Source organism: Urocampus carinirostris, chromosome 10, assembly GCF_059441175.1.
Source record: "Urocampus carinirostris isolate Australia breed hairy pipefish chromosome 10, RoL_Ucar_1.0, whole genome shotgun sequence".
Classification (NCBI taxonomy): domain Eukaryota; kingdom Metazoa; phylum Chordata; class Actinopteri; order Syngnathiformes; family Syngnathidae; genus Urocampus; species Urocampus carinirostris.
Genome location: NC_142358.1, coordinates 13079781 through 13101802, shown reverse-complemented (window position 1 = coordinate 13101802; position 22022 = coordinate 13079781). Strand labels below are relative to the sequence as shown.

General features: G+C 40.1%; 2 protein-coding genes across 5 annotated transcripts in view; both read right to left on the bottom strand.

Moving 5' to 3' along the window:
- The window catches only part of gpr4 (G protein-coupled receptor 4), a 39791-nt gene extending 30556 nt beyond the window's left edge, over positions 1-9235 (bottom strand). The window contains exon 1 of the mRNA XM_088346225.1: positions 9031-9235. The gene's annotated coding sequence lies outside the window, so the exon portion shown is untranslated. The remainder of the gene's footprint in view (positions 1-9030) is intronic.
- A 7452-nt stretch (positions 9236-16687) lies between these two features.
- Positions 16688-22022, bottom strand: part of eml2 (EMAP like 2) — a 43143-nt gene continuing 37808 nt past the window's right edge. For all 4 annotated transcript variants that reach the window (XM_088345506.1, XM_088345508.1, XM_088345507.1 and 1 more), the window contains 2 exons: positions 19541-19671; positions 16688-17669 (listed from right to left, as the gene is read on the bottom strand). In XM_088345506.1, the coding sequence (XP_088201632.1) occupies positions 17544-17669; positions 19541-19671 (257 nt within the window). In that variant the 3' untranslated portion in view covers positions 16688-17543. The remainder of the gene's footprint in view (positions 17670-19540; positions 19672-22022) is intronic.

Below are 22022 nucleotides of genomic sequence, written 5' to 3'. Positions count from 1 at the left end.
GCGCGCTCAAAGACAACTCAAAGGCAGTACAGTTACCATATACAGTATCATTTAATCGAACCTGTGCATTTCCAATCGTATCCACTGTATTTTCCGATATATAAGACGCATCGGATTGTCAGGTGCACTTTCTGGCCAATTTGGGATTTTTTGGGCATGGTTTTTAATCCGAAAAAACAAGGTAATAAATAAATACGTCCATATTTATACTTAAAACAGTACAGGATATTAGCCGATGTTTCCGGTAAACATGAGTTCCATTAGGCTTTCGAGAAGAGGCGTGGGTGTGGAACATCATCATCCTCAGTTGTTCATCATCACCATTAGTGAACCACAGAAGCTCTTAAGTATATGTCCTCTCCTCTCCTTGTTAAAGCATCCCCATAACGTCAATTACGAGTCTCTACGACCCAAACATCCACAACAACAACACAGCATCCATTTGCCTGTGTATCCTATACAACTTACCTTGGCTGATACCAGTATCAGCTATCTTCTTTGAGGTGTTTTATACGTCAAAATTATTTTAAAACTAGCAATAAAAGAAAAACATGCATTATTGTTATATAAAGTTTTGTATTTTTCCGGTAGAAAAGGCACTCCTGAAAACCTTAAAGCGGTCAGAAGTTTGTAATCAATAATCGGGTGAGCCTTATATATTCGTATATAAAATTGGAAATGCATGGTTAAAATTAAATTATTAAGTATACGGTTACCATTCTGCCTTTGAGAAACAAATAGAGGATAAAATGCTAATAGTTTGTTGCTTGTTTTGTTTGTGGTAACGTTTTGTACAAAATTACGTACTGTTGTTTGGATTGTAGTTAGCATGTCTTAGCTTGGATTTTATCTGTATAATTTTTAGGCCGGTTTCTGTAGCCGGGGATCGGTGGGCCGAGCACCCTTCCTTTGGCTCCTACCCGGCTCTATGCACCAGGCCCCTTTGGCCCCTCCTACAGGTGGTCCTCGCATTCAAAGGAGCAGGTTGAGGTGGCTCGGGCATCTAATAAGGACGCCTCCCCCGGGAAATGTTGCGGGCATGTCCCACCGGCAGAAGAACCTGGGCCACGCTGGAGAGACTACGTCTTTAGGCTGGCCTGGGAACACCTCGGGATCCTGTGAGACGAGCTGGATGAAGTGGCTGGGGATAGGGAGGTCTGGGTTTCCCTGCTGAGGCTGCTGCCCCCACAACCCGGATAAAGCGGAAGAAAATGGATGGATGGATGGTTTTAAAGCAACCTTATAGGGGTAATGGTTGAGTCCATTGTCCAAATAAACAGCAATAAATAAAAAAGTCTGGTTATTCAGAACGTCGTTCACTAGCTGTCTACCTGGTGGAAAAATCAATATTTCGAAGTGAAGACAGCGCAGTAACTATTTATGAATTAATTAATGAATTTTAGTGGTGTAACCACATGTCATAATTTTATTTTATGAACTTTGAAAAAAAATCTTATCATTTAAATGCATTTATTAATTTTTTTATGCAACTATAGCCTTTTACTGAAGTTTCAATTCCATGCGGTATATAGTCTATTGCGCCTTATCACAGTTTATTTTTTCTTTGAAAGGTGCACCTTATAATCCGGTGCAGTTTATTATGCAGGAAATATGGTAGATTGGTAGAGCTGTGAAAATATTTTAAGTTAATATTGGTATTTGAATGGCCACATCAAGTTATTCTTAACTAATATTGGCTTTTAAGTGTTTGATCTGCCCAACTATTGTCCTACAACTTGTACTTTTGCTCGAGTGTGATATTTTTCACCATACTCACTAAATATGAAAATGAATTTGAGTCAGGACAGGGAATTCAGTGTAGTGCAGTCTAACGTCTTTGTGACTTCCTGTCTTGGCGTCATGGAAACTGCGCTATTGTAAATGTAAAAGAAAGTAAATGGTCTCCATTTATATAGTGCTTTTCACTCACATACCAATAACAGAATGCAGGAACCAATGCAGGCAACTACCTACTTATCAGGGGAATTAGGTATTCAGTGTCTTGCCCAAAGGACACTTCAGCATATAGGGGAGGGGCTGGAAATCAAATCTGCGACTTCTTGATCCCAAGACGGGCGCTTTACCTCCTGAGCAACTGAAAGTTTTTGTTTTTCATTAAAAAAACCATGTTCTTCTTTAGAATCCATTTATGTTTGGTAAATGGATAGTGTGAATTATTTGACCACTAGTTGTCTCTGTATTGTGAAATGTGTTATTGGCTTTAACGGTGAAAAAAATTTGGTTACTGATTTAGTTTGATAAAGTTGAAAATTAAAAGGCATTACTTACTAAATAATTAAATGAATGGATAAATGGATAAATAATGGCTTGTTCCACTGGCAGACAATTTTGCTCACTTTAATTAAAATAACGTTTTTTCTCATAGAATAAAATAGAACTCAAACAACTTAAAATGTTGCATGGACAAATATATTTTGTCCCAGAAGCAGATAACGCAGTACATTTCAAATAAAATGGCTATTATTCAAAACACTGTGGGACACTGGGAGAGTGTGTAATATTTAACCACTGGATGTTGCTGTATTATATAGTGCAACCGCAAAATGAGTGCTACAAGTCCAGTCAAGTCATTCATCCATCCATTTTCTGCGCCTCAGTAGGGTCAGGGGATGCCGGAGCCCGTCCCAGCTATCTCAGGCAGTGGGCAGGGGACACACTGAACTGGCTACCAACCAGTCACAGACCGGCCAATTAACCTGACATGCATGTTTTAGTAATGCTGGAGGAAAACAGAGTGCCTGGAGGAAGCACGCGAAGTACATGAAAACCCCATTGGGGAGGCTGGAGTATTAAGATTTGAATTCTACGCGCTAACCACCCATCCACCTTGCCGCCTAGCCGCCCTCAGTTCAAGTCAAGGTTATTTGTATAGCCCTTAATCACTAAAGACTCTAAGAGCTGTACAGACAACAGCCTCTATGACAAAGCACAAGAAAGATGACAAAATACGAAGACTCGAAATGACCAAACCGCACCATTTTTCTCTGAATTATTTTTTGGGGGATGCCCATAGCAGCAAGATAGCAAATTATGTTGGCTCACTCTAGGTGAGCCTCATGTTATGTCAGATAAATGCAACTGCTTTTACCTACGAGTAATGTAAATGCAGGTTTACAGTACATGTTAGTTCCTATATTTTTGCTTATTATTAAAAAGCACTAGATAATTCAGACTGCACATTCAAAGGGATTTGAGCCAGGATCTTTTACAAGGTGGAGGGAATTATGAACGGTTCCAAATTCCCAAAAGGTAAAAGGAGCGTGAAGAAATCCTACTATAACAAGGGTCGGGAACCTATGGCTCTTTTAATAGGTACATATGGCTCAGAGATTATATCGTCATTATACAGATAAATTATTAAATCATCGATAACGGTCGAATTCTGAAAAGTGCAGAGTGGAGTCTAGTATGCACACAACCTATGAGGTATTAAAAGAACATATGTTTTGGTACAGTATATAAAGGGCACAGTTTTCACTACAGTTTACAGTCAAGGTGTCTTATCAAAAAACCTTCTTTTGACTGTACGTCTCTAATGAATTCTTTATATGGAGGCTCATCAAACAATTTAGGTTCCTGTTGACATATTTTGTGAGGAAAACCCATAGAAGAAAAACTAAACACCCAGAAAAGCCAGCTTAGCATACAGAGCAATTTGATTGGGTGAGCGGTAGGGGTGGGTGGAGCTATCCAGACAGCGCCCTTCTCTCTGCCCAGTGCCATCTGCACCAAAGGTAAATATGTCAGTATCCTGGTTTGCAGTATTTTGTGACATTTTTACAAAAGAGTGCTGGTGGAAAACATCGAAGCGCACAGGGAGCTCAGTTGCTGTGTTTTGCGGAAACCTGGCTCACGTTTAGCACCCCGGACGCTGACGTGTAGCCACCCGGAGCTACCCGGAGCTATCCGGCTTCAGCGCCGCTACACAGAGACACGGAAGCCCGCGGGAATCAGAGAGGAGGCGGACTCGCTAACACGAGGTGCTGTATCCCTGGACACAAAGAAAAGATTTCCATCTGCCGCAGAGATGTCTAACTTTTGGACTAGCGTGTGACATCATCCACTCCGCTACAAGCACCCCTAGGGCATCATGTTAATCTGTTAATAAACAACAGGGTAGACTGCTGGAGTGTGAATTTCCCTACGGGGATGAACAAAGTATCTATCTGCTTGCGTGGGCGGCAGTAGCTCAGGAGGTAGAGCGCTTGTCTTGGGATCAAGAGATCGCAGTTCGAATCCGTGTTACATGTCGGAGTGTCCTTGGGTAAGACACTGAACCCCTAATACCCCCAATAAGCAGGTCAGCGCCTTACGTGGCTGCAAGGCCGCTATTTGGAAATGTGAAGCACAATGTAAAGCGCTTTGGGAAGTCATTGACTTGAAAAGCGCTATATAAATGCAAATCATTTCATTTCCTTGTTTCAAAACCATTATTTATGAAAAAGATTTAAGTCAAAATGAGCCTCAACAATCTTAAGTAATTGCGGGAGGGAGACAAGTTTAAAGTGGTGTATCTGATGATATGGGACACAGGATCTGGTATTATTCTTATTTCATAATTTTTATCAAATCATCTAACTTCACACAGTGAAATAAAGTGCGCTGAAAATTTTGATTTTGTCTGGAGAGCGGGTCAGGTGGTTTTGCTGAAATTTGTCTTAAAATATAGGTTATGGCTCTCTCTCAAAAAAGAAATCTAAATATTTTGCTATGATGGCTCTTTGGGTCATAAAGGTTCCCGACAACTGTACTAGAACATCTGGGCTTCAAATAGATGTACTTACACTCCCATTTGACTAGGGGTGTGCTGACTTTTCTAAAGTCAACTTAAAACTCCTTTGGTCATTTCTTTCCTCAAGCTGTGAGGCCATTTGTCAGTTCTCAAGCGTTTCAGAGGGGGAAAAACATAAAGAGGTCCTGAACGTGAACCGCAGACGTTCGCTCGGCTTGGAGCTTGCGGTTCTTATTTCACAGAGTATCCTTCCTCACCGGGAGACTGTTTGTTTTTAACCTGTATGATGCTTTTTCAATGGACCCGAGCATACTGTGTTTTAGGTCAAGTCACATTTATTTGTATAGCCCTTAATCACAAAACATCTCAAAGGACTGCATAGGTTACGATTACACCTGTCCCTGATCTTAAACCAACATGCGGGCAAGGAAAAACTTAAAAACCTCGACATGGGGAAAATAAGAAACCTTGAGAAGGGGGCCTCACAAGTGGTAATCCCCCTTCCAGGATAACCAGGGTGCAATAGGGTGGATAGCATGTCAGCGTCTGCATCAACCAACCAACAGAGATAGGAATCTGTGTCTTTACTGTTATGGATTATTGGGACAAATTTGTAGGCTCGAGGTTTCGCTGCTGTCAGGGACTTTTTTGGACTATTTTACAGGCTCGAGGCATTGTTGCTGTCATGCTCTTTCTGGACAAACTTCAACATATTACCTATGTTTTGTGTAATGTTACCCAATGCTATATATATATATATATATATATATATATATATATATGTATGTATACAGTTCATCTGTATATTTATGTATGTGTATGTACACAGCAGGGCACCTTTGAACTGTCACATAATACACAACTAGGGCAGTTTTTTTCAACTCTGTGCAATCCCCCCCAAGAGTGTGAGACCTTGTTTAGTGTGCCGCAGGAAACGGACAAATTTTATCTTTGCAAAAAGCATGCCAATTATCTTTGCTTTCTTTCAGTGATTAGCTTAACTGTAACTGTAACATTCGCCCATATCAGTAGGTGGGGGCAGATTACTATTTTATTAACTAATTATCTGCTCATGAGGTCTTACAGGGAGATATACAATAACATATCTAGATCAACGAAAAGCTTCAATATTTCACTGCAAAAAAAAAAATAATAATAATAACTTAAATTAAGAAAAAAATATATATTTTGCTGCTTTTAAATAGTTTTTTAACAAAAAAAAATATAGAACCTAGTATAACGTTTTTTGTCCCACTGACAGGTACGTTGTGCCCATTTTAAGTATTACTTAGTAAATTTTCTAGGAAAAAAAAACAAGATAAGAATATCGTAAAACCTGAAAAAAGGGTGAAAAAAATTCTAAAATCCAATATGGCAGCAAATTTTGTGACCAAAATGAAAAACCTGTATTACCTTCTGAGACACGGTTAGCACATATGAAAAGCCAAATTGATGATTTAGGCTTTGCAAAAACAACAGGAAACTGGAGCCTGGAAACCATTTTTCAACATTTAACATTAACCTCACCTAGATTAAGCTGCTACGGGTACACGGGGGGAAAAAACCCCAAAGAGTTTGCAATAGATTGGCTTAAAAATGAGAAAAAAAATAGTGTCGTTTGGTCATTTTGAGTGTCCATAGTTAGTATGCTTCCATGTTCTTTTAAGAAACCATTTTTGGTTGCACAACACAATACAATGACATCTGGTGACCAAATAGACACTCTCTTTCTTTAATATACCAATGAACATGACTTAACTTGACTTGACTATAAATCATAACCAACACAAGAAAAAAAAAAAAAAAGAAAACGGTAGAAAAGAATCCCTCGCTCTTCGCAGGGGTTGCCCTCCAAAAAAGACCCACGAAGTAGAATTTTTTCATATATTGATCAAGTACTCTATTATACATTGAAACAAAATAACAAACCAGAATTACAGGCTCAAGCATTAGTCCTACAAAGCACTGTATTTTATAAACGTGTTTATTACTTTTGTACTGTCAAATTAAACATTGAAAAATAATCTTGCTGCTGTACTATATTGCACTACAGCGTTATAGATTATTTCAGGATATTATCCTTACTTCAGATAATATTTTGTTGCCAGCATGGACATTAAGGGGAAAACAAAAATGTGTATTAGAAATACTTTCACCTTCTTTTAACATGACGAGAGGTCCAATTTTGTTGGCAAAAGCAAGCATTTGATTCTGCCACTCCAGAGTGTTTTGTTGACATGGTGGCATTCAGAGAAACTCAAAATTGAAAAATATGTATGTACTGTAGTTTCGTCAAACTGATTCTTTACAGTTTAGACAGCAATGTTATTGACTCACAGGCAGACACAGGCAGAAATAGGGTAGGGGTAATCAGAGTACAGAACACAATGCACGATGAAAAACCATGAAACCACAAAAAGTAAACCACGATATAGCAAGTGGTTAAAACATTATCCCGATTTTAGCTAACCTGCATAGGCTCCCTCTTAGCTTAAGATGTGATTTTAAGGTTCTGTTGGTATTATACAAAATCATTCATGGACTTGCTCCCTCATATCTTTCTGATTTAATTACCCCCTATGTTCCTGTCCGGAGCCTTCGCTCTCGAGTGATCCCAAGAGCCAAGAAGAGATCCGCAGGTTCGAGAGCGTTCTCTATTTGAGCCCCGTGGCAGTGAAATGCTCTGCCCACTGAGATTCCACCTGCAACCTCAGTGGAACTGTCTAAATCTAGGCTTAAAACAAACTTCTATTTTATGGCTTATGAATGACCTATATTTCATGTTGACAATATCTGTGTATTATTTGTTATTGCAACATCCATGCATCCTGGTCATCCTGGAAGGGGGATTACCTCATTTGCGGTCCCTTGTCATGGTTTCTTCATTTTCCTCATGTTGAGGTTTTTGAGTTTTTCCTTGCCCTCATGTAGGTTTTAGATCAGGGGATGCTGTCATAATAGTCTGTGGTTTGCAATAATCTGTGGTCTGTGCAGCCCTTTGAGACTCTTTGTGATTAAGGGCTATACAAATAAACAAGACTTGACTTGACATTAGAAAAATAAGTAAAACGTAAGGACGGTGTTGACTTGAGGACAAAGACCAGTAGTGAAGATTGGCAAGAATTGCGGAGGAGGGACTGAGCACATATTGTTCACTGCTGAGAACGTCGGGACACATTTGAGATTAGCAGACACACACACACACTTGCCTCCCATTGTTTTATGCCTGACTTGCTAAACGATATGATATAGAACATAAAGTGGTCATCAATGTAACATCTGTAGGTGACAGATAGCACCAAATCACCTCACGAGGTTTCTGCAGACCTGTTTGCCTTCCTTGTCAATTGTCCTATAAACAGTTTGCGACAAGTGTTTTACATCAGCGTCACATTGAAACCGAGCCAAGTTATCAAAACGATAGTGGCGTGTCCACCAGTTTGCTGTCCGGCTTGTTTGTACTCATAGTTGTGTGCCCCTGGCGATGGCAACAAACTCTTTTGTTTGTCGTGTGGACAGGTTTTCTTTGAAACACACACAAGCGGAACAGATGAGGAAGATTTGTGTCTTAAGCCACGAGACTTATCCAAATATGCACACAAAACTGGTCTGTGGGCTTGTGTGGCACACATTCATTAATAACAACCATTCAAAACACATTTCTCTCCAACACACACATAAAAACACACATTGGAAATTGTGCAATGGCGGCATTAGCGTGATTTGGGAAAAAACATTAAAAACTGAACAGGTTTGATGGCTTTACCACAAACAAATGTATGAAGTGGATAGGACGGATGGTACGTGGTAAATGGTCTGCATTTATAAAGCGCTTTCACCAGTCACTGAAGACCTCCAAAGTGCTTAACACTGCACTTCACACTTTACCCATTCACACACACACCGATAGCAGAGTAAGCCATCCAGAGCGCCTACCTAGATAGATAGATATAGATAGATAGATAGATAGATAGATAGATAGATAGATAGATAGATAGATAGATAGATAGATAGATAGATAGATAGATAGATAGATAGATAGATAGATAGATAGATAGATAGATAGATAGATAGATAGATAGATAGATAGATAGATAGATAGATAGATAGATAGATAGATAGATAGATAGATAGATAGATAGATAGATAGATAGATAGATTCAGATTATTCATAGATTTACAGATAGATACATGGATAAATATACAAACATAGATACATACTGTAGGATAGATACATACATAGGAACGTAGAAAAGTTTGCGCTCACATTTACTTACATTCATTTTGTGGTCCACATCCAAATGGTAAATTAAGAAGAAGAAAAACAAACTTAGAACATGTCAAATCCAGCTGCTAAGATAAAATGTAAAAAAATAAATCAAAATAAAATAGCCAAACTTACTTAAAGTAAAGTGAAAATAATGAATAGTACCCAATTCAACAGTCAACGTGAGCTGAGTGGTGACCGACTGCAAACTGAGAAAGAAAGAGAGAGAGAAGAGTGAGGGAAAGGAGGGGGAGACAAGGGTGAAAAAGACTGAATGAGGGAGGGGAGAAGAGGCGTAAAACAGCTGCTACACAACACAACATCACTTCCTCGTCTGCAAGCGACCTATTACATTCATGCTTTTATACACACACGACAGACAAATACAAAGCACAAGTAAGCTTGCATGCAACACAATAAGTCATGCACATAGACGCACACAAACACAAATTAATTTTCCTGAGATGGTTACAGATCCAAAAGATCCAAAGTATGGTGAAAAAGGTGTCTTCAAGTTGAAGGAGTTTTTGCAGGTATTTGACTTCAAGTGCTGCACACTCGACTGCAACTTAGACTGCGATACCATCGGGACCAAGTGCCATTATAGACAGAAATGCAGCACGACGAGTCCTGGAATAAGCTTTTTTCAGTAGTCATGTCAGAGCTCTGACAGACGATCCGGTATTTGTTCTGGTTTCTTCGGGACACGTTGTCACGCAACATGAAAGTGAGATCGTGTTTGAAGGAGGTTAATAGAGAACAGTCGTGCAAAACAAGTTGGACGATACAAATATATCAGACATCAGAAAATTGCCAGTACAGTGGCCCCCTATCCATATGTGATTAATTTGTTCCCCGATCTAGCTCTCATATAGAATTCCTCGTATCTCTAACAAATTTTCCCCCATACGGATCATTTCCCGTCTTCCTGAAATCATCCAAGTATCTTAAAAACATATCTTGCTCATCACTAAGAATATATTCAAATAGTAATTTAACATGAAAATACTGTGATTAGATAGATATTAATGAAATAAAACACGAGTCTATAAAGAGTACTTACCACAGAGAAAGTCAAAAGTTGGTAATGGCGGTGTATACCTGGGGTGGTAGAGGAGTGAGGGAGCACGAGGAACTGTTGGCGGGAAAACACACGTACTCGTTTGGTTATTGGGACTAACTGATGTTGACGGAACCCAGCCTTCTGTCACGATTACCCATTGCGCTTACCTGTGCCCGCTCGTTTGGTGCCAGCTGCTGCTCGTTCCCCTCCCATTTAAACTCTGTACTCCATTCACTCCTTGTCAGTCCGTCAGCAAACCTCAGCACATGCAAGGCAAGCACAATTTGACTCTGGCTCCCGTCTGTCCTGTCCCTACCTGAATCCTGCTCTTCTGCCCCTGGCTTCCCGATCATCTCCGGTTCCCTGACTTTTTCCTCCCTTGACCACGACCGATCTCCTGCCCTGGCTACTCAACTCGTTTCTGCCCTTTGACCAAGCTCCACATGCAAGGCAAGCACAATTTGACTCTGGCTCCCGTCTGTCCCGTCCCTACCTGAATCCTGCTCTTCTGCCCCTGGCTTCCCGATCGTCTCCGGTTCCCTGACTTTTTCCTCCCTTGACCACGACCGATCTCCTGCCCTGGCCACTCAACTCGTTTCTGCCCCTTGACCAAGCTCCGATCAGCCATACCGACTACTCAACTCGTCTCCTTTTTCCGACCATGCTCCGATCCCGTGAGCTCCCTGCTCCTCCTGTACAGCGATCGTAGGATTTTTGGCGCTTGCTTTCCCGTACCTGACTTCTCAGCTTCCGCAATAAAGTTTGTTGTGAAACGTTACGCGTTTGGGTCTAGCATCTGTTCTGTTCTAATGGTAGTGTTTGCAAATTCTCGTAACTTGGACTTTCTCTCAAAGTCTGGCAAAATTTCTGTATCTCGAATTTCTTGGACCTATAGTAGCTTGTTAGAAGAGGAGCCACTTTATTCCTATTGCGTCACAAAAGAACAATCCCAAGGTCCTTTTCAACATTGTAGCATCGCTCACAAAGCAACAGACAATCCCAGATAGCTCCACTCATTCTGCCCACGACATAATGGTCTTCTTTAATAAGAAGATCCAAAGCATACAGGAAGAAATTGCTAAAGACAGTATTAATTCAACACATACTAAAGCACTCAAATCTATAGATGCACGACATGGTGGCTGTCCAGGGATTTTGTCCCGTTTTAGTGAACTGTCACTCGATAATCTTAAACAGATGGTGAATACGGCCAAACCGACGACTTGCCAGTTCGACCCCTCTTCCAGGTTCACTTATTAAAGGTCTCTTTGGCGTTCTTGCACCTTCAGTTCTAAATATTTTAAACATATCACTCTCCTCAGGTGTAGGTCCAGCAGCTTTTAAGTCCGCCGTCATTAAACCCACACTGAAACGACCCAACCTTGATCCAGAAAACTTATGTAATTATAGACCTGTGTCAAACCTACCGTTTCTTTCTAAAATACTTGAAAAAGTAGTGGCACAGCAGCTGAATGATTTCATGTCCGAGAACAATCTCTTTGAATCAATGCAATCAGGATTCAGGGCTAACCACTCTACTGAGACAGCTCTGATCAAGGTAACGAATGATCTCCTACGGGCAATGGACTCTAGCGCACTTTTGCTGCTGCTGGACCTTAGTGCTGCATTTGACACAGTGGACCATAATATCTTGCTAGAACGGTTGGAAAAATGGATTGGTCTATCAGGAAACGTCCTCTTATGGTTCAGATCCTACCTCTCAGATAGGACACACTGCGTTAACTATGGCGAATTGACATCTGAGCCATTTAGTGTTACTTGTGGTGTTCCGCAGGGTTCAGTGCTTGGCCCCCCTCTCTTCAGTATTTATATGCTTCCACTAGGTGATATTATTCGCAAGTATATCAGTTTCCATTGCTACGCAGATGACACTCAACTCTATCTTCCGATGGAGGAATCTGCCACACTAAACTATGGGAATTTGGAGGCCTGCCTCACTGAGATAAAAGAGTGGATGTCACTCAATTTAACTGCGTCTTAACTCTGAAAAGACTGAAATGTTAGTTATTGGTCCATCTAAGTCCCGTGACTTATTCTCTAAAACCGCTGTGAACATAGACAATTGCCACATCACACAGAGCGACTCACTTAAAAATGTAGGTGTCATTTTCGACCCCGATCTGTCCTTTCAAACACATGTGAAGAAAATTACTAGAACCGCTTTCTTCCATCTCCGTAACATTGCTAAAATTTGTCCTATACTTTCTCAGTCAGATGCGGAAATCATAATTCACGCGTTTGTTACCTCCCTTCTCGACTACTGTAATGCACTACTTTCCGTTCTTCCGATGACCAGACTCAAGAGTCTTCAGCTGGTACAAAATGCTGCAGCGAGGCTTTTAACAAGGACAAAAAAGTACAATCACATCACCCCAATTTTGGCTATCCTGCATTGGCTCCCTGTTAGCCTAAGATGCGATTTTAAGGTTCCCCTATTACTATACAAAATCATACATGGACTTTCCCCCTCATATCTTTCAGATCTGATTTCCCCCGGTGTCCCGGCCCGAAGCCTTCGTTCCGAGAGCGCCGGTCTCCTGGTGATCCCAAGAGCCAAGAAGTGTTCCGATGGTTCGAGAGCGTTCTCCATCCGGGCACCGGTGTTGTGGAATGCTCTTCCCCCTGAGATCGGATCTGCAACCTCAGTGGAAATGTTTAAATCTAAGCTTAAAACTCACTTCTACTCTATAGCATACGAATAACCTAAACTTCTTATATGTAATAACTTGTGAAGCCCTTAGAGACTATTTGTGATTAAGGGCTATACAAATAAAAATGACTTGACTTGACTATTGTGTATTGCCACGTAAACGCATTAACAAATCTGATCAAGGTCCAACTGCGATTGTCTCAAAGGACTGAACAGAATACAGACTACTTTTCTAAAAATATAATAACAAATGCAAAAATAAAGAAAGGTTGAAAAAAAAAGAAATACTTTACATTTTTAAATAAAAACATTGACACTGAAAAACACAGGAAATAAAACTAAAGTATTTATAAATCTAAACGATCGTAACCTTTATTATGCTCAAAAAATTTAAAGTCAACTACACCGAATCCCCCAAAATAATAATAATAATAATAATAATAATTTCCTTGTATTGTCATTCTGTGTAACAATGTACACAGAACGAAATGTCGATTGCACCTGACCCGTTGTAGCGCATATTGACCAATCAGAAGAGAAAGGCGTCTCTGAAGGAACCAGCTGTTGATTGGTGGGTAGCCGGATCCCTTTGTTTACTTCCAAGAGCCGGCTCATAGATGTTTTGTTCGCGAATGACACAAGTCCGTTCCCCGGCTCAAAGATTTTGCGTCTCAGCTGCCAACCGCCTTTTCTTTCAGTGCATTAGTAAATACTATGTTGATAATTGCCACTAACTATGTGGTAGTCGCTATTTTGAATGGCGACAAGTTACAATAAAACGTGATGTAAACAACTCAGACGAGAGTGGAAAACTGCGCCGCTGAAAGCAGCATCGGGTTTGCTGGGGCCCGCTGCTATTGGCGTTCTGCAGCCAAAATACCACATCGCTTTTGAACATCAGTAACGGTAACTTAGTTAAATGGCCTGATTACTGAAAAAACTAACGCCGTGAGGTAATGATGTTATTTATAACAGCATGTTCCCTGACGCTGTTTATTAGTAAAGGTAAGATTATGACAAATAAATGTTTTCTATACTACAGTTTGTATATTGTTACAGGAAAAAATCAGTTTTTTTAACAAAACACGTTAAATGTTACAAAATGAATGATGAATAGGTGAAGCTGTACAGTAGGTTTATTTATTTGGAGTTCTGACTGTGCCTCACCGGACATAAACCTCACAGCACATCACTGCGTCCATATATAGTGTAAGTCCATGTTTCTGGCAAGCCACATATGAGCTCAACTTGTAAACAGACCAAACACAGTTACGAAGCCCACTTTTGGAGTAAGGCGTAAACAAGCACGGAATTCCGTTGATTTTGGTGACATGGATGAAATCAGCCTTTATCTAAATCAAATTTGAAATGTAAAAACAACATTTATGTGATCGCTCCCACTTTGCATTTGTGATTGGAATACTCACAAACGCCGTGTACACGGGGTTATTGGTTTGTCTCCAGGCATGTAAACGATTCGTTCAGATTACTCCATAAATCCAATATTCCATTTCCAATCAGATTACTCCCCGCTTGTAAACGTGGCTAATGATGTCATCGATTGTGTTATGCAGAGTTGTTTCCCTTGTGCCTCCGTCTCGTGAGTTCAATCATGTCCATTTGTGTCTCGTGTCTCCAGTAGTGTGTTGTCCAGGTGTGTCTTGTTGTCCTACGAGTGAGGATTTATTTAGAGAACCGGTTTGCTCGCTGTCTCAATCAAGGTGTCGACACCCGTGGTCGGTCCCCCATGTCACATTTTGTTTAAGTTTCCATTGCTAGTTGAGTTGTGCATTTTTTTTATTTGTTAATTCAAATACAGTTTTGAGTATACAACTCCTAGAAAATATTTCTTTGGTTCTGCTGGTTGCAAACAGAGAAGGAGAGACAAAAAAGAAAAAAAAGGAGAAAAATAAAGGGAAAAACAACAAAGAAAAGCCGTCATGGTTGATTTAATCCAAAGTATTCCGTCTTATCATGAGAAAATAAAAATTACACATCCATGTTTGATTCTCTTCAAATGTCTCATGTTATTGATTGCATCATCATTTTACTCTTTTTGACTGAGTAAAGATTCTACAAATGGGAGTTTTATTTGTAATTAATGATGAAATAATGTGATTTTTTTTTAAAATATTGTTTCCTAAATACACTAAGGCTGTTCAAAAGTCAGTTGAGAGGACGACCTTAGATAGAGGTTTATTGCCGTAAGCCCTTTTTGGGATTTTAATTCAACAAGCATAATGGCCCTGCATTGCCAGGCTATGCGTTGCCAGGCATTGTACTTGGGCGCGGTTGTTCGAGCCGTGGTTTGTTGAAAAAGCTCCCGGGAACCATTAAAGGGTCGCTTACACACAAAAGCAGATGTTTATCTATTTTGTTAGTAATATTGGGGAAGACTCTACACGAAACCTAGCTAAAAACAATCCCAGAGGCCTGAAGTGTAACTGTTTAAATTATTCCGAAAGTAGTTTCAGCCGTCACGGAGCCTAAAAGCCACATACGAACACACACACACACACACACACACACACACGCACGCACGCACGCACGCAAATCAAGATTCATACAAAAATTTAAATCTAGATAATATTGTAAATTTGTGGATTTTTTTGCATGTTTGATGATAATCGGCCTTCATGATAATCGGTCAATCTCTAGTGACATCCATATATCATGTTAAAATATTTCAGAATACCTCACATTGTGTTACTATCAAAATAATGTAATAATGGTGAAAAAAAAACTCCTAACATTGTATAAAAATATTGTACTGAAAAACTAACTCACTATCAAAAATGTTGTGTCTTGGTACATAGCAACACCGACTAAGAATGGGGCTTGGCCAGAGATGTTTTCAATTGAAATGTCTTGTCTATTATTTGCCAATTATTAGCAATCATATGCACACATAATGTCATGAACCAGAACAGGATCAGGGCCCAAACGCGTGACGTTTCTCACACAAACCTTTTATCTTACGGGAAATGGGGAGTCATGCAGGTTAGGCAGAAGTCTGGTGTGAAATGATAGGAAGCCAGAGGCTGACTAGATCGATACCAATTGCCCAAGTAGATATCAGACAGATACTGAACAGGACGGGACAGACGGGATTGCTAATGAAACAGGATATTGAAATAAAACAGGACAAACTAGACGGGAACGAAAACTGGAGAGAATAATAAACAGGACAAAAATAGATGGGAACAATACCGAACAGAAAATGCCAACAGGAAACAGGACCTAGTCAAAACCCACGTCTTACGGGGCAGTGGTTTGTTGACGGACTGACAAAGGAAGAGGGAGAGCACTGAGCTTAAATAGACGGAAAGCTTATCTGTCAATGAGCTGCAGCTGGCGCCACACGGGCACGGCCAATTGGGCACCATGGCAACCGTGACACATAATCCAAATAATACAGGTCACATGAATACATATTAACGACCTGGCTAAGAACTCAGGCCGAAAGCAAATTTGTGTCATGCCATGCGGCTCTTGTTTCTTGTTATATCTGATTAAATTGAACAGCACCTGAGCAGCCGCGATCCATTATCCCCAGTCATCTATTGATGTGAGCGGGAGCTTGCAGAACTCGTGTTCAAAATCAGGGGGGTAGATTTTTGCATATCGCAGGCGGTTCTGGTCCCCATTGACCACAATTAACGTGAGATTACAGTACTTTGTAATTTGGATTTCCCCAAACTATCAAACATCTCTATCCGCATTTAAAATACTTTCCTACACTTTATATTGGATTTTTCTTCTCTCCAAAGCAAGGCGTTGATAATGAAAATATATTTGATTCTTTTGATATATATTTTATTTTTTTCAAAAGTGTACCAAATGTATAAAAAATCTCTTGGGAAGCAGCAATATGGAGAGGCACGAAAATCCCGAATACCTTACAATTTGAGAAAAAGAGAGGACCAAAAAGCGTAGCTGGGTAAAAACTTTATTACCAAATAAGACGGGGATCAAACACTGTTAAGCTGTCTTTCAATCACTACGTGTGACACACTCACATCAGACATATTCTGTTGACAACCGGTATATATTATATTTTTCATCATTAAAATTGTACAGCCGCTTGGATACATTGCATTACATACAGTATATAGTGCATTATGGATTGACCACTTTAGAAGCAACGCTCATGCGCTTGCACAGTACCGCCACCTGGTGCACATTTGGATTTTTTTAAACCACGTGCAGGCAGGCTATAGTGTAGAGACAATCAGTCATCATTGGACCTGAAGAAGAATGGAAAGACTTGGAGGAAATGGAAACAGAGCGGAGGAATAGAAAAAAACAAGGAGGAGGAGAGGGGAGAGTTGAATTGGAAAGGATGAGAAGAAGCAGATCACCCTAGAGTCAAGTGACAAGGCAGACGGTCCTTCTTAAAAAGATGTGAAGCTGTTTTTGTTGTTACATTCATGATTGTGGGGAGCAACATTAAGATCCAGCTTCAAACACATCATTAGCAATGGCATCCACAATATGCTAAAGCCCCAAAAGAGCAGCCATCACATACATTAATGTCCTTATAGAGACAGTGAAACAGAATCTCTTTTACGTTATAATAAAGATCATCCAGGCATAGTTAGCGCACTAATGCTATTTAAGTTACATTTCAAAGCCTGAAGCTCACTTAAACTGAAAACACCATCGAATGCACCATAGTAAACATTCATTTCATCTAGCGTATGCCTGAGTTAACGTGCAGGCAAGTAAGGGGACTGCAAAAAAGAGGGTGCTGCCCCTGGTGGACCGGAGGCCTTTGAGCAAGTTTGTCTTAAGAGACCAGCCACTGCAGAATGCTAGCATCTTTTCCTCCGGTGGAGATAAGGCGACTGTCGTCGTGCAGGAAGGCCACGCTGGTCACGTGACTGCTGTGACCGCCGTATTCGTGACCCAGCGCCTGAAAGTTCAGTTTTTTGAAAAGATTAGTTTTGCATTTGGCATGGAGGCAACTGGAATCTTCTTACTAACATGCAGTGTTTGAACTAACGCGTTACAAGGAATCACTTCTCTCGAAAATGAGTATAGTTTCTGCAACTTATTATAAGCACATCATGAATTGCAGTGTCTGACCAGTGTGAGCACTAACACGTTACAAAGGAAAGTGTTCCTGGAATGCTGTCACTTTTCTCTGTAACGAGTACTGTAACACAATTTTAATGACATTTTGTAACTCTACTGTGATTACTACATGGTGCGTTACTGCGTTATTCCCCTATTTAATAAATGTAGATCATGAATTACAATGCCCTCTAAATTCTGATTACATCTGCATAACCCAAATTGATACATAAAATTATTGATCCGCCAGTATATGTTATATGGACCTACAAAGTACTACTGATTACAGTTATGTTGACACCATATCAAGCAAGGAGAATGAGAGCGCTAAATTTCTCCTCATGGAGATATTCTCCCAACTGTGTATAAACTGTCATCCGCCTGGAAAATACAACTGGAAAATAAAATACTGAAATGAGAGGGTCGCCTTTTAGGTGTGTATTTAGTTGGGTGTCACCAGCAGTGAATGGTAGGCAGCGCATGGGAAGGGCTTATACATGAATAAATAAACAAGGAAACCAGTACCACAGTAAAAGTATGCTTGATTGTGGTCTTTTTATTTGTCAAATGATTAGTGCACTACAGTGATTCAGGGGCGGCAGTAGCTCAGGAGGTAGCGCGCCCGTCGAAGTGTCCTTAGGTAAGACACTGAACTCCTAATACTCAATAAGCAGGTTAGCGCCTTACATGGCTGCAAGGCCGCAATTGGGAAATGTGGAGCACATTGTAAAGCGCTTTGGGAAATCATTGACTTGAAAAGCGCTATATAAATGCAGATCATTTCATTTCATTTCATTCCCATTAGCTATCGCGGTTAATAGGGGCTTGAACCCTCTACATTTATTAATTTAATTCAAATTCGATTTATAGGCTCAAGTATTTGTTGAGCAACTAAAAGTACTGTAATTTATGAACTTTTCATAAAAAAACTTCTGTAGTGTCAAATTAGAATTTTACAAAATAATTTGGGTGTCTTATTGCACATCTCAATGAATAAAGTACCCGATTCACTTCAATTTACGTGATATTTTGCAGCTATCATGTGGCTATTATGGAAAACTGCTTTTACCTTCCGGTTCTGTCCTATAGAAATCAAACATTTTTTAATAAGCTCGTGGGAGATACTAGATGTGGCTCCTGAGAAGGTTTAACTGGGATGGTGATAGAAAGCATTTTCCTTTATTCAGCCAATCAGAATGCAGAACACAAAGCATGATGGAAATCCGTGAAGCAGCAAAACAGTGATAACCGAAGCATGAAGTAGCAAGCTGTCGCTGTACACCATATTCGGAGAGAAAAAGAAATGGAGAACCAGTTTTTAAAGCCCAGAGACAAAATAGATATGGAGGGTTTCGGCAAAATATGAAGGGTTTACCGCTTCCACAGGTTGGTGTACACGTTTTTTTCTATCTATGTTATTACGTGGCTATTTTTAAACACTTTTAGGGTGTCCGCTATGATGGGAGTTTATACAGTAATTTGTAACTAGAGTTTCTTTTAGAGTAACACACTACTTTTTGATGTCAGTACACAGGGAGAATCTGAAATGACGCAACTAGTAACTGCAACAAATGACTGCTTTTCAGTAACCCTCCCGACACCACATGACAGTGAGTTTTGCGATAAAAGGTAAAAGTATACAATATTTGAGAGTTCATGCATTTGGAAATGGAATGTGAGCAAGAGAAAGCGCAGAGTAGGCAAACTTACCCTGGGTTGGGAGCACGGGTATGACAACAAGTGCACTTTGCCAAAGTCGTCAGCAGAGGCCAGAAGTGAGTCGTCGTGAGATCGGCACACGCCGTTGATGTCTGTTCCGTCTGCGCCGTCTGGCCAAATACCTGGGAAACACAATTTCTAAATTGTAGGCACATACAGGGGGCTCACTAGAAGTGCCACTCAGTTACAGTGGCCCTCCTTACAAGATAATTTTTGTCCTGGATTGAACTCATATTTAGAATTTCTCATATCTCGAACAAATTCTCCCCATAAGAAAGAACTGAAAACCAATAAATCCGTTTCCAGCATCCCTAAATCATCCAAGTTAACCCTAAATAGCTATTAAACACATTGATGTGATTACCGAGAATACCTGCAAATTGTAATTGAACATACAAATAAAATAAGATATATAAAAAAAAGACATTTATTAAGAAGGAAGTCTGCAGATTCTAAAGATCCATTGGCATCTGGCGCGAACAGCGTGTGACGCCACTGGCGATCGGTATTTTGCTTTTGGAGTCAGGTGTGCGCAGGCACTTTTAGAGGAAAACGGCACGCGCCTAATGGCGTCGAGTATCAAACATGTTTGATCATATTGCCGTTCGGACGCCAAAGTCCTCAAGAGAAAAACAGAGCGCTCTGGATAGAAAACACCATGTGACGTCTACTTTATTCAATGTTTGCCACATACTTACGATATTTTGACTTTTTACCCTCAAATTATACATCTGATTGAATAGCAGTGGATGTTATTTAAAGATGATTTTAAGTGTGCATCTTGCACTCAGTTACAAACAACCTTCAGATTTGTTTCCACATTTTAGCTAGTAAAAGCTCACCTTGAAGGTTATAAAAAAAAAAAAAAACAAGGCTTAGTGAAAATCAACCAAGTTCCGACCTTTGAACTTTAAGGCTTATGCTGCCATTTCTATCAGTGTGGATGAGCCTCTCTCATGTCCTTTATAATAATAATATAATAATAATTTCCTTGTATTGTCATTCTGTGTAACAATGTACACAGAACGAAATGTCGATTGCACCTGACCCGTTGTAGCGAGTCGATGCAGCCGCAGCCAACAGAGGGCGCCGCCGACCACTTTTTAAGTCTTAGGAATGACTCGACCGGGACGCGAACCCCGATCTCCCAGTCTCAAAGCGGGCGCCTTACCATCTAGGCTACTGAGCTGGTCATATGGTTAGTTTGTGCCTTGCCTTAATCTATTTATTTGTTTTTTATTCTCTTGAGACAATTGTGTGTATTTGTGTACAGAGGCTCTCCGAGTTACAACCATTCGACGAAAAACGGTAGATACGAAGAAAAATTTCGGGATTTTGAAAAATATCCGGCCATTGCTGTGAGTTAGATTTTGCATTGTGTGCACCTTTTTCCGAGTACAGACAATACTGTAGTGCTTCTTTCTGCCGCTACTGGCGTGTAGTGGCGCTGTGAGTTCACCCAGCATCCACCTCGAAGAAGAAATCCGCTTCCTCTTCCTACTTTGTGTGTAAAGATTTTATGCTGTATCTCAGAGCTTTTACCTTTTTATAGTTTAATATCTCGTGTATCCTATCAATATGGTTGGTGTACAGTGTAAAGAAGAGGCGAGCCGTTTTATTTGAAATAAAAGTGGAATAAGAAAGACTGATGCGGTTGAGAAAAATGTTGGATCGCTATTTTTCGGCCACTTTTTACAACGAAGGAGGAAGTCGCCTCACTGTTGAAGCTCATCTTCCAAAAGTAAGTTAAACTTAACTTTGTTTATCTTTATAGAGCATTATATTTTATGAAATGTTTATTTATTCGTACAAAACAAAAAAGGTTACTTATAGAAGCCTTAAACATACTTAAATAAACCATAGACGTACAAAATATAGCACTGAAGCAACTTACGAACAAATTCAACTTACGAACGATTGTCCGGAACGTATCTCGGTCGTAAGTAGGACAGCGTCTGTATTTGGCATTCCTGGTTGTTGAGTTGGGAAAAATAGTTGGTGTTTTTTTTGTACATTGAATGTTCTGTACAGCGCTTTGAGTTGTCGTTTTTTGCCTGAAAAGTGCTGTACAGATAAATTGTGATTGATTGATCAAAAACTCTTTAGTTCCCTTTCCGTATCTTTGGAGTCGTCAGATCCCTGGAGTTTCCTTTAATCCTTGATGACGATTTCTTACACCTGTGTTACAATTTCCCACTATTCTCCACGCTACGGTCGCCCTGGCACTGTCATCTGGAAATACAGGGCTTGTACCACATTTTACGCCACATACACTCCATTAACCTTTTTTATCAATGCGTAATAAACAAGTGCTAGTCTTTGTCATTTGTATCAGACTCTCTGGTAGTCGCCATATTGTATATTTACATGATCTGAAAAGACGTGTGGTAAAAAAACTTGGAGTAGAGCCAAAAAAGGTGCTGCTGAAAATGGCCTCAGGTGTGTGGGGTACGGGGACATTGACGTTCTGAAG